Source organism: Melanerpes formicivorus, unplaced genomic scaffold, assembly GCF_026170545.1.
Source record: "Melanerpes formicivorus ecotype bairdi unplaced genomic scaffold, bMelFor1.0.p_v2 SCAF_1, whole genome shotgun sequence".
Taxonomy (NCBI): Eukaryota; Metazoa; Chordata; class Aves; order Piciformes; family Picidae; genus Melanerpes; species Melanerpes formicivorus.
This window is the reverse complement of record NW_027142353.1, coordinates 16,958,264-16,970,097: the sequence shown is the minus strand read 5'-3', so window position 1 is coordinate 16,970,097 and position 11,834 is coordinate 16,958,264. Positions and strand designations below refer to the sequence as shown.

Genomic DNA, 11,834 nt, shown 5'->3' with positions numbered 1-11,834 from the left:
AGGAGGAGGTTCCAGAGAGACATTTCAGCCTTCCAGTACTTAAAGGGGGCTTTATATGGCGGATGGGGACTGATGTAGAGCCTGTAGTAATAGGACAAGGAGCGACGGTTTTAAACTAAAAGAAGGCAGACATTTTTATCATAAGAGTGGTCAAACACTGGAATGTGTTGTACAGAGAGAAGGTAGATGCCCCATTTCTGGAAACAAAGTCTGGTTGGTCGGGGCTCTGAGTAACATGATCTACTCATTGTAGGGAGTAGGACTGGATGACCTTTAAATGTCTTTTCCAATGAATTCATTCCCTGAGACCTATAGAAGCAACTCCCGATGCATGTACCAGTGCATGCATCGAAGGCATCCATTTAGAGGCGCACACAAATGCAGCTGTCTGCCGGGGGCACCTCTGGAAGCACGCACAACCTAGCTGCAGGCGGCCGGAGGCAAGCCCCAACGCCAGGCCCGGGGCATACTTCTAGCGACGCGTACAGCCGCTCCCTGGCGCCCAGAAGCGCGCAGCCCGCTACACACCACCCGAGGGAGAAACCGAAGCCCGTCTAGCCGCCAGATAGCCCCCACGGGCCACCAGCTGCCAGGGCACGTGAGCACAAGCCGACAACACCCGCACAGCACACCACACCACACCACGCCCCGCCCGCCGGCGCGCAGCCGCGCTTGCTCTCTCGCGCCCGCGGCGGCTACTCGGATTGGCTGCGGGCGGCCCGGCCCTCTGCCGCCGCGGGTGAAAGGGCGGCCGGGGGCGCTGGTGAAAAGGTGGTTGGGGCCGCGGCGGCAGGCATGGCGGCGACATTTGGTTGTTGGGCTGCGAGAGGCCGGCGAGGGCTCCGGACGCTACTGAGGGTGAGTCGTGTTGAATGGCGGGCCAGACCGACAAGAAGGGCTTGGAATCTGGTTTCATCTCCGTTTCCTGCGCGGTGCCTGGAGGGCCGCTCTCTGGAGCGACTGAGGGTGACACTGTGCAAATAAGTCGGGGCGGGTCCCCCACCTCCGTGAGGGGCTGCAGATGAGGTCGCTGGTGTGTGCTGTCCCCCATGCATGGGGCCAGGAGGAGTGTCGTCTCTCTTGGGGAGGGCTGCGGAGGCGGGCTGTCTCTATTTGAGTGGCTGCGGCTGTCGGGGGATGTCCATGTTCTTGTCCCCTTCTGGGTGAGAGGCCGCAGGGGAGCCTATGCGTGCGGATGTGTTCATGTGGCAGTTTGGCAGGTGGACGGGCAGGGAGTCTTGCCCCTAAGGCTCTTTGGGGCCGAAGCTGGCGTGGTCGCCCTGTATAGGTGCCTGGGATAGGCGGTGGGGAGCCGGCAGTCAAGCCACCGTTCCCCCAGCGGACAGGCAGCGTGGCAGCGTGCCGTGCCTGGGGATGCTGTCTGAAAGGCGGTACTTGTGGTGAGACAGTGAAAGCTGGGTCCTGGGTTCGGTTGCTGGGGTCTGGCAGTATCTGTTCCTTGATGTATCCTATCGGTGTGTTGTTTAAGAGTGTTTTGTTCTTTGTGTTTTCTTTTAACTTTAACCCTCACCACCAGCAGAAAATTATGTGCTGCTCTCTTTTTGCTTCCATTTTCTCCCCCTGTTAAGCAGGAGCCTATCAAAACTCTGGAGTGCATTTGTTTTTTTTTAGTATTTCTAGTAGTAAAATGTTATCTCATTGTCTTTTCCCAACTCCCTGTTTGCCCTGTTTTACCTGTGGGTCTTTCAGCTATCACTTAAAACTTCATTGTGTCTTTATATATATTGACTCATGAAAAAAACAATGAACTTGTTGCAGAGCTATAGTAATGTTTTTGGTGAAGACTTTAAACTTCTGTCAAGCATTGTTCCTTAGATTATGGAGTAATTCCACTGAGGCAGTTGCTATGTTTTCTTATCTATTGCTTTTAGAGGCTGTGTTAAGGAAAAAACCCAGTATTGGCATGTGGTGGTCTTTAACAGTTGAATAACACTGAAACTAGTTTGTATATGGGAAGTGCTTACAGTAGAATTCCCATTAGGAGAGGAAGTCATGGTAACCAATCTATGCAGATGAGTGCAGCTCTGAACTTCTGGAATTAAGTGATCGTAGTATGTAAACTACAGATTTTAGTACTGATAGCACTCTTAAAGCATATCACAGGTAAGAGCTTTCTGGTGGTTACCTTGTTTGGAGTAGCAGCATTACAGGAGCTGTTTAAGCTCCAGCTCTGAGAAACTGTTCCAGCTTTTTGCAGCTGCTAGTTCTTGATCTCAAGGTGTTTCTTTTGAGCTCCTGTCTCACTCCAACTGATGTCAGCACTGCTGCTTGAATATCTCAGTGGATAAGCTGGACTGAAATCTGGCTGAGAACACACTTTTTTCCACTCCTTGTGAGTATCTTTTCAGCTGGGTGTATTCCCTGGTCTGTTTCGCTAGGATTCTACAAGCCCGTGGGGCTGGCACAAAGGAGAAAATACTTGGGTGTATGAATGATTCAAATGCTAAAAAATAGCCTTAGGTGGATGAGTATTTCCTTATTTGTAGTTTCTGTGCTATGTTGGCAAGTGTGAAGTGAATTTTCTCTTACTTCTCTTGGAATTACCAGAGATTCTCTAACTTGGTAAGAGTGGAGTAACTGCTAGGTGTAGTGCAGCATATCTTGTGGAACCTCGTACTACATCTTTTCAGTTGGCTTCAGAAGGATCTGCTTACAGTTTCAAGTGCTTGGCTGCTCAGCATTCGTCGAGAGTACAAAGCAGGGCAAGTGTTTTGTTAGAGAGAAAACAATACACAAGCATGGTGTTTGTTTTCCTGTGTACAAGATTTATACAACCTTGTATTAAGTTACTCTTTGTCTTTTAGAAGACTTGCAGACACATGGAGTTGTCTTTATAATTGCTCAATCAATAGAGGCCCATAAACAAGGCATTAAGATGTCAAGTGAATTGAAATAGATTTGTGAACAGTTGTGTCATCAGAATGTAGGAAAAAAGTTTACATTGTGTTTAATTACTGAGGAATATTTATGGCTAATGGGAAAAATGCTACACCATGTGGTACCTCTGAAAGTGTACGGGCAAAATCTTTATCAGGTTTTCTATGAGAAGACAGAAGGAAGAGGTAGAATTTATGGAGAGTGAAAATACATGTTACTCATGGGTGTTGCTTACTGTATCTTCTTGTAATATACATTTCTTCCTATATTATACTTGTTAAAGCAAATAGTGATACTTTTCCTGCCTGAGATCTAGAACTCTGCATCTCCATTTCAATAGTGAGACCTTTTGCTCCCCGTAAAGCTCAGTGACAATAAGTTATTTTCAAGATAACCAGTATGAAAGAAAAGTGTCCTTCCTTGCTGAGGGATATGTAAGCTGTCTATAAATAAGTTAATTTTCTGTTTTTCTGTGTCCTTAAATCCCCTGAAGGTGTTTCATGGTGTTGCAGTGGAGGGCAGGTTCTCTGCTATGACTCAAAACATCCATGTATGATGAGTTGTACTGTTTTACAAATTACTGTGTAGGTTGATTTATATGAATTTATTTTATAACTGAAAGCAGATAGTAAATTTCCCCCTTATAGCCCTTCCTTCCAATCTCTGTGGCATATCTTTTCTGGCTTCTCATGTGCATTCAAAACTAGTGTTGTATAGAAGGTGTTTACAAGAAAATTCAGAAGCTTTTCCTCCCTTGCTCCTGTCACCCTTCCCCTTCAGCTAACTGCAAGTATTTAGATTAGCCTGACTGACCTTAACAAGCAGTTCCTTCAATGATAATATTAACTTAGTGGAGACTTTTTTGGGTGTCCTGTATGATCATCTTCAGACTATTTGTGGTCCTAGAAGCACTTCTGTTCAGTCCTTCTCTTAAACATTATCTGATCAACTGCATGTACTCTGGAGCAGGAAGGTATACTCTGCTGCTTCTGCTGTAGCTATCCTTTCTTCTCTGACAGGATCGCAATCACAATACAGTCACTCAGGTTGTAAAAATCCTGCTGTAACCCTGGGATAATGACCAGCTGGTAGGTGTGGTTTTCAGTTGTCAGAGTTATATTCTTAACTGTACCTTTCCTCTATAGTTCCTGAAACAGCTTGTACTATCATATCCTCCAATGAATAATAATATACCCCTGTGAGAAAGGTCTAGTGGTTTTGATTCTAACATTGCAAATAATCTACATTTCAGGTTTTATTTTATATTTGGAGGATGAGGTGAAAAAATCAAAGTAGGAAAACAATGTACCAAACAAAACTCAATGTGAGAGAACCCAGCATATGTGTAAGAGGTTAGGCTCAGTGTGTAACAAATGTGCTCTATTAACCCCTCTCTCTTCCCAAAGGGGAGGGAAAAAGAGAGACTTATGAATTGGAAAAGAAAACTAAATAATGATAAAATACATACGCATAAATACAGACCAAATACTGAACTCGGACCACTGTTGGCAAATAGTAGGGCTGTGTTTCCACTGCTGGGGAAGTTGATGGGCCCATTCAGGAGAGGAATGGAATCTGTTCTCCCTCAATCATTTTTTCAAATGATTTAGTAATTTCCTTAGTCATGGTGGGTAAGCATGCCTTTAGGGGACCAGAGATAACTGTCTTCATGCTGTTGTACTGTGTGATTTTAAGTGACCCACTTGCTCCATGTGGGATTGGTGGTGTGATAAGTGGAAGGAACCTTACCCTTAAACATCCATTCTGGTACTGGTAATTGTGGTGCCAGGAGAAGCTGTGCTTCAGTACTAATCACTTCTGAAGCATCTCTAACTCCTTCATATGCTGCTAATATACATATATATATTTTTTGTAGGAGTATTTAGCTGTCCACAAAGCCTTGACTAAAATCCTAAGGGTCAACTGCAAGTGTTAGCTGATTCTATTAATTATTGCCAGCTGTGGTGTTGAGTCAAGCCCAAGACAGGAGACGGCTTCAGGGACTTGTAGATGGGATTGAAGGTAGAATGGATGGAATCCTCCTTGGATGCTGGCCACTGAAGAAGAGGAAGAAAGCTTGACCCTCATGATCCATTTGCTTTATACTGAGTATGATGCATTCAGTATGGAATACCTTGCTGGTCAGTGTATGGTCACCTGAACTTCTTAATCCTCCCTGCAGGTGTGGCCTTTTAGATTCAACAGTCACCTTGGTCTGCACACCAATCCTTGGTGCTAACTATAAGCACTGAGCTTTATCACTGCTAGAAGCAGACATTGTGTGCAAAAACATGCTGTTAACTTCAAAAAGTGCAGTTAGAGATTGATCTGAATAGTAATATCACTGAACAAAATTACTTCTGTTTGAACTCAAACCAGGATAACTTGAAACAGGGTAGAACAGTTGTTCTCCACTGACTCTGTGGTTCCATAATAATATCTGAATTTTTCTAGACTAATTGTTTAGGCTACCTGTGACTGCCTATGGTATGTTTGTCACTAGTGATTGGTATCTAAATGGTTTGTGAAGCTGTGGAAGTCTTCTGTGTATGAAGCAAAGTCTGTTCTACTTCTGCTCTCTGTATGGGCCCAGTCCATTGCCTGCTTTATTACCAACAGGTTGCTAGCGACGAAAGCATCTCCCCCTCCACAGTGTGTACAGATGCTTACATATGTGCATTTTGGGGAACATGGTAGATTGTCTCGAAACAAGAAGGAAAGATGATATAGTAGAGAATTTTATTGAACTAATGACTTAATATCTAGAGCTGAGTTGGTTACTGTCGGATGAGTACTTGAGGGAGGGTGGGTCTCTTACAAATTTTCATCCACTTGGTGGGGGAATGGAAGGATATGGAAGTGTTTCCTCAAGATGTCAGTATATGAACTGTTTTTGTTTTACTGGAGTACTATAGCAGGAGAAAAATGTTTAACTCCCTCTTTCTTCTGTAGTGTGAAACACTCTGCTCGAGATGGTGCGTTATAACATCACACAAACTGTACTCATCTACGTATGATCCAAATGAAAAGGTAAGCAGTACGGTGCTCATTCTCTTTTTAATATTTCACTGTCACTGAAATTTAGCTTTTAAAACTATCCTCTCTCCTATGCTGCTGCTAACAATTGTAGTTCTCCTGGTATAACCAGGATACAGCCCCAGCATGCTTTTCTTCCTTAGACAAAAAAGAACTTGCTTTTGCAGTATACTCAGTGTATTTGTCAAGGTTGTATACTACTGCAAGTGCCTAACTTAAAAGGTTGGCTTGAGTGATTGTTAGCTTTGGAGAATTACATACTGGCCTGAACATGTAATTATGAAACAACTGTGGTGTGGGAGGTATAAGCCTCTTAAAACATCTGGAAATTAGACTAGCCAAAAGCTTTTTGTAGAAACAAAAGTATGTAATATTGGCAGCAGGATTGCTAGATTATCTGACATAGGAGTTAAGAACTTGAAATGGGCCTTTTAAGGCCTGCAGGGAATAGTAAAGTCTCATCCTGGGACTTGTGCAGTAGCAATCTCAATTTATAGTTATGTGCCAAGAAAAGCTTTTTCTTGGTGTGGACTCTGAAGTAATACACTAGAAAAATAACGTGATTGAAGGCATGCTATTATTGAAGGGTAGGTGTACTGACAATTTGTGACTGATATGCTTGCCTACATACCAGTGTAGAAGTAATTAACCAGGAGTGAAACAGTATTGGAAAATGGGGGAAAACTAGTATGTACCTATAACTGACCTGAAGTCCTCTGAAGAAATCTGCCCTTGCTTAGTAGAGGTCCCTTTCCTTTCCTGAAAGCATAATAATGTTTAGACAGTGTAACTGAGTATTTAGTTTCTCTTGCCAACCAGTGGCTACTACAGAGCTTAAGTTCTTCTGCTTTTTCCATTCACTGGCCCTTCCACTGTCATTACAAAGACAAGACTTCTGTATGAGACTTTTTAGAGCTAATTAGTGGAGATGACATAAAGAAATGCTACATGGTTACTTCAGCAGCATGTGGTTTTTATTTTGAAGTGCTGGACTTGAGAACTGTCTTTAACAGGAGCAAGAGTCTGGTCTCTTCTTGTCAGTGTCTTTATTGCAGAATTAGAAAACTCAAATGAAAGCTAAGTATTCTTAACATCTGAATACTGAGATTCTTGCCTTACACCCTGATCATGCTTTAATAAAGCAACTCCTCTATAACAAGAGCTAAGTCAATGATGGCTTTAATTAGCCTTCAGGTCCCCTAGAATGTTGCAATTTAGATTCAAGGAACAGTCTGTGTGAGCATGTTGGAAACCTGTCAGTTTTTTTCACTGGGTTTTAGACCAGGTCTTCAGCTAAAATGCTCCTCAAACAAATTGCCATCTCCTGTGGTGTTCTTAGAGTACTTAAACATCCTTAGGAAAGCTCAGTTAGAGGTATAAGATCTCTGAGTGGGATATAAGTATGCCTGCTTGTTAGGCAGTGTTACACATTTCTCAGCAGATCTGGCTGAACTTATACAAGCTTGCTGTGGCTCTTAAGTGGAAAATGTTATCAGTTAATTTGTGTTATCACATGGTAGTATTTTTAAACTGATCACATGATGCCAGCTTAACCCTGACTTTGAAGAAGCATTTGGTAACCAACACCTCAAGTACAACTGTTTAAAGTAGGGCAGCAAACAATATATACCCTCGTCTGTCAATAGCAGTTTCTGATGTTTTTTGCAGCATTCCTTCCTCTCCTCTTACACCTATCTTCCTCTTCCCTAATTAAATAATGACTATGGGAATAAAGTTTCATTGTTGCAGTGAGAATACTTCCTCTGGCCCTAGTCTACATGGGAGACAGCTGTTTGTAGGGGAGGGAGGATATCTATCAAATGTCTTTAGATACAGTTTGATAAACCTCATCTTGTGTGGCTGAAGGCTGCCAATGAAGGAGAGTGCTGCTGGTTCCCCATCTTGGTTCTTGGTTTGGAGCATGGACAGATGAGTAGGGCTGTTCAGTTACTGTGAACTGATGTGTCCTGAAGCTGCATCTCTGCTAGGTCTGATATGTGTAAAGCAGGATTGTCCTTTTCAGTGGCAGTCTGTATTTATCACTAAGCTGGTGCTGTATCAAAGTGCACATGTGTATTTAGTAGCAAGGCCAGTGACAGCAATAACCTGTAGTTCCAACATGAGATTATCTTGAGCAACTCTTTTCTTGCTCTGTCTTGATGGGAAGTGTTTTGTGTATGTTGTAAGGCTTATTGGCTTGACAGTGTGTTATGCCCTTCTTGCAAGCATTTTTGGTGTATTGAAGGTATATTTGCAATATTTAAGTGCACCTCAGTGTGAAAGGTGACAGCAAATTTCAGGGTTGTACTAACATTGATTTGTTCCTCTGTACTTTCTGATGCTACATGCTCAACAGTAAGTAGCAAGTATTGTGATGGCAGTACAGGACTTTGCCAGTTTCCTCAAATGAGGTTCAGGGACAAGAATGGTACAACTTGGCAAACATGCTAGTGCAGGGTGGTTTTTTACGTTGCTTTGCCCTAGGCAGGGAAGAACCTCTCCTCATTATGGTTGGAATGTCTTCTAAAGATCTCCCATAATAGATAAACATTGTGTTCCAGGTCATCTATGTTGGTTAGGGGCACTGACCGCTGTGCCTGCTGATGCATCTCTTCCCTGGACTTCTAAAGCCTCTGCAGAATTCTGATTTCTGTGCAGTGTGTGATAAGGGGATCCAGGGAATGCTGGCATCAATAGTCAGCATCTTTCTCTGAACCTGTCTACATGCTAGGTAGATTTAGTAGCACACTACTTATGCTATTTTGTCATTGTTAAATCAGCAGAACTGTCCTAAAGTAGGTGATCTCACATTTACTCATGGATAAAAGTATGGATAAACCATACTTTTAGCTGAAGTGGAGGTGATGCTTCTGAAGGGAGGAACTTGTTCATCTCAATGTTTCTTTTCTCTTTAGACTTTTGAAAAACTCCTTATTGCCAACAGAGGAGAGATTGCGTGTCGGGTAAGCATGTAATCTTTTAACTTTTTTTCTTTGTGGTTAATTCCTCAACTATCAATATTTGAAATACTGATAATTGTCACTTTTTACATTGTAGGTCATCAAAACATGCAAGAAGATGGGGATTAAAACAGTTGCCATACATAGTGATGTTGATGCCAATGCTGTAAGTATTGAATTCAAATGGTAAATGGGATTCATAGTAATTCAACAAGACTTGCAATTGTTATGCAGGCTTCTTGATTACGGTGGTGGCCATGTTGGTAATTCTGAACTATTTTTGTGTATGTCATTCATGTGCTTGATGGGGGAGATACTTCGCCTGCCCTCCAAACTGTTGGTGTTTAGCATGTTTCTATGTGTGAACTCTTCTCTTTTGCTTGTGTAAGTGTTATCTTGCTTTTTCTCTTAAGGCTGGGTGGTAGCACCTGGTAGATACACTTACCAAGTGTAAGAGTGGTGGCAAAACCTAAGTTTTGGCTTTTTTGTGGGCATGAGCAAAACAATGAGAAATAGATTTTCAGTGAAAGTATAGAACTTGGTATAAATTGTTCTTGTGCCTGGTAAATGCAACTCATTGCTTCCCACTTCTCAGAGGAATGTCCTCTTACCAGATGTGTTAAGTAGACCTACTGGACCTTTTCCATTTGAGTCTACTGAGGTGTCAGCAGTGTGGTGGTAAAATAGCTATCTAGACAAGTACAGTACTTGTCTAGCTACATGCCTGTTTTCAGGTCTTGTCTTTTCTCTTTCAGAATACTTAAGTCACTCCTAGCAAGAATAAGATGGCAATGTCCTTTGTGATATGATGAGTGTAGCTGTGCTTGCATATCTTTGAGTAAAGAACACCATATTGCTTCTTGTCTTCAAGAACAGCTACAGGAGAAAGGAATGGGGATACTCCCATACCTTAGGATAATTTGGTGAAGTCTAGAAGGGAGTGAAAGCCTGATAGTGTGATTCAAAGGGAGAGGTCCCTTGGACAACTTATCAGGAGCTACGAAAAAGCACATTTTATGCAGGACAGACTAAAGAATATAGGTGTCAGGTTGTTCAGCATGAAAAATCTGAAGTGTGGCTGGTGGAGAAAGTAGTTAGAACTTAAGTGTTTTCAGAATTAAGTAAAAGGTGAGAACTGCTAGAATTCTTTTTTTACTGTACTTTTGTATGAGTCCTTTTGTGGTTCTAGTCCAACAGGACTAGCCCTGCTCATGTAAAGAGGCTGTAGGTATATCAAGGGACTTAAACTGGATTATCTGAGATGATGTGAATGCCTGGCCCAAGTACTCTTCATTCACTTCAGAGTTATACTTGGTCTGGATTTTAACTGGTAGCTATAACTGGGACAGTACTGTAACTTGTGGTTACTTAATGAACCGTGAAATTATGTAATAAATTCCAGTTCTTTTGGAAGCCAAATAATAAGTTAAGAATACCAACTACTCTGTGTGGTACCTCTAGTAAAACTGAAACATGTTGATGACTACTTGTAGATAAGATGGAATACATGGTATCTACTTTTGGGACAAATGGATTTGCTGTTTAGCAGCACTGCATAGCCTTGTTCACTGTCATGAATTCATTCTGAAAACAGACAAAAAGGCTATTTAAAGTGAAAACATGTTCTTTCACCAGTTTGTAATAGAGTTGAGAAAATGAGTTGGTCTCCTCCAGTGTCTGGATGGCTTTGTTTATTGTGTGGAGTCTACTGTTAGCTGGAGATGATGAAAAAATCTGATAATAGTAAGTAGCAAGATTGAAGAGTGTAATCAGAGAAAAAGAATGACAGGAAAAAGAGCAACTTGCTGCTTCAGGGGAGGGAGTACAAAGTGCTTTACAAAGAAAATGGATCTTGGCTGCAATCTACAGTGCTGTCTTAGCTTTAGAACACAGATAGGGTCTTTGATTTGTAATAGTTCATAACAAAGGAAATCCAATCTAGTATCTCAAATGGCTCCTGAAATGCATTAATATATTTGTAACAGTTAATAAAGATAGAATTGTGTTAAAAGACATACAAACTTGAAATGTCAGTGAAATAGAGATGCGGTTCTAACAAACGCATTAAAAGTGAAATAGTGTCTGCTTAGCCTCTTTGGATCCTTACTTAGACCAATCAAACTGCCCTGTGCAAGGTAAAGCAGTAGCTGTGTGCATTGGAGAATCACTACTGTGGGTGCTTGAACTGGGAAACAGTTTAATGTCATCTGTCTTAATGATGTATTTACTTCAGTTAGTCATGGTTTGTGCTAATGACCTGGGCATTGCACTGATGTCTGTGATTGCTAGTGTGGGTCATCTGGAGAGATGAGTCCAGAGGCCAAATCATTTGACTATATTATTTACCACAAAGTAACTAACCATGTTTGGCCATTTTTGTTCAGATTCCATCAACAGCTACCTCCTTGGTCATACCAGTGGTAGGAAAATTGATACTCTGAAATCAAAGTTGGGAGCTGAAGCAACCTGCTAAGGAAACTTCTATCTTCATGTAGCTAGAATAAACCTGCATGCTTAGTGGTGGGATGCTATAAAAGAGTTGTAAATATCCTTTTGACTTGGTACTTGGTGGGATTAAGCAAGACATTCCTGACTTGTTTAAGGCTTGTATCTCTAAGGTAATTAATGTTATAGACAGCTACCCTGATGATAGTCATTGAACTGAAGGCAAAAATAAATGTAAGCTGGTTGCTGATCCTAAAGCTGTTTCTTTACTATAAACAGTAGAATTAAGTGACTGGAGTTGGGGTGGTTTGCAAAAATGCTGTTAAAGTGCTTAAAAATCATGTTAATTGGAGTAGGTAAGTCTGAGGTTTAGAACTTAGAGCAATCTTTAAGATGTAGTAATTATCCCTTGTTACATTCTCTAAGTAGCTACTTGCTGAAATATGGGCGGTCTGATAACTGATTTGCTTTTACAAGCATCTCTGGCTTTCTGCC

The 11,834-nt window shown here is 41.8% G+C and overlaps 1 protein-coding gene across 1 annotated transcript in view; it reads left to right on the top strand.

The window, feature by feature from the left end:
* Positions 1-725: 725 nt before the first annotated feature.
* The window catches only part of PCCA (propionyl-CoA carboxylase subunit alpha), a 337,899-nt gene continuing 326,790 nt past the window's right edge, over positions 726-11,834 (top strand). The window contains exons 1-4 of the mRNA XM_068163688.1: positions 726-858; positions 5,851-5,928; positions 8,850-8,897; positions 8,992-9,060. Of these exons, the coding sequence (XP_068019789.1) occupies positions 796-858; positions 5,851-5,928; positions 8,850-8,897; positions 8,992-9,060 (258 nt within the window). The 5' untranslated portion in view covers positions 726-795. The remainder of the gene's footprint in view (positions 859-5,850; positions 5,929-8,849; positions 8,898-8,991; positions 9,061-11,834) is intronic.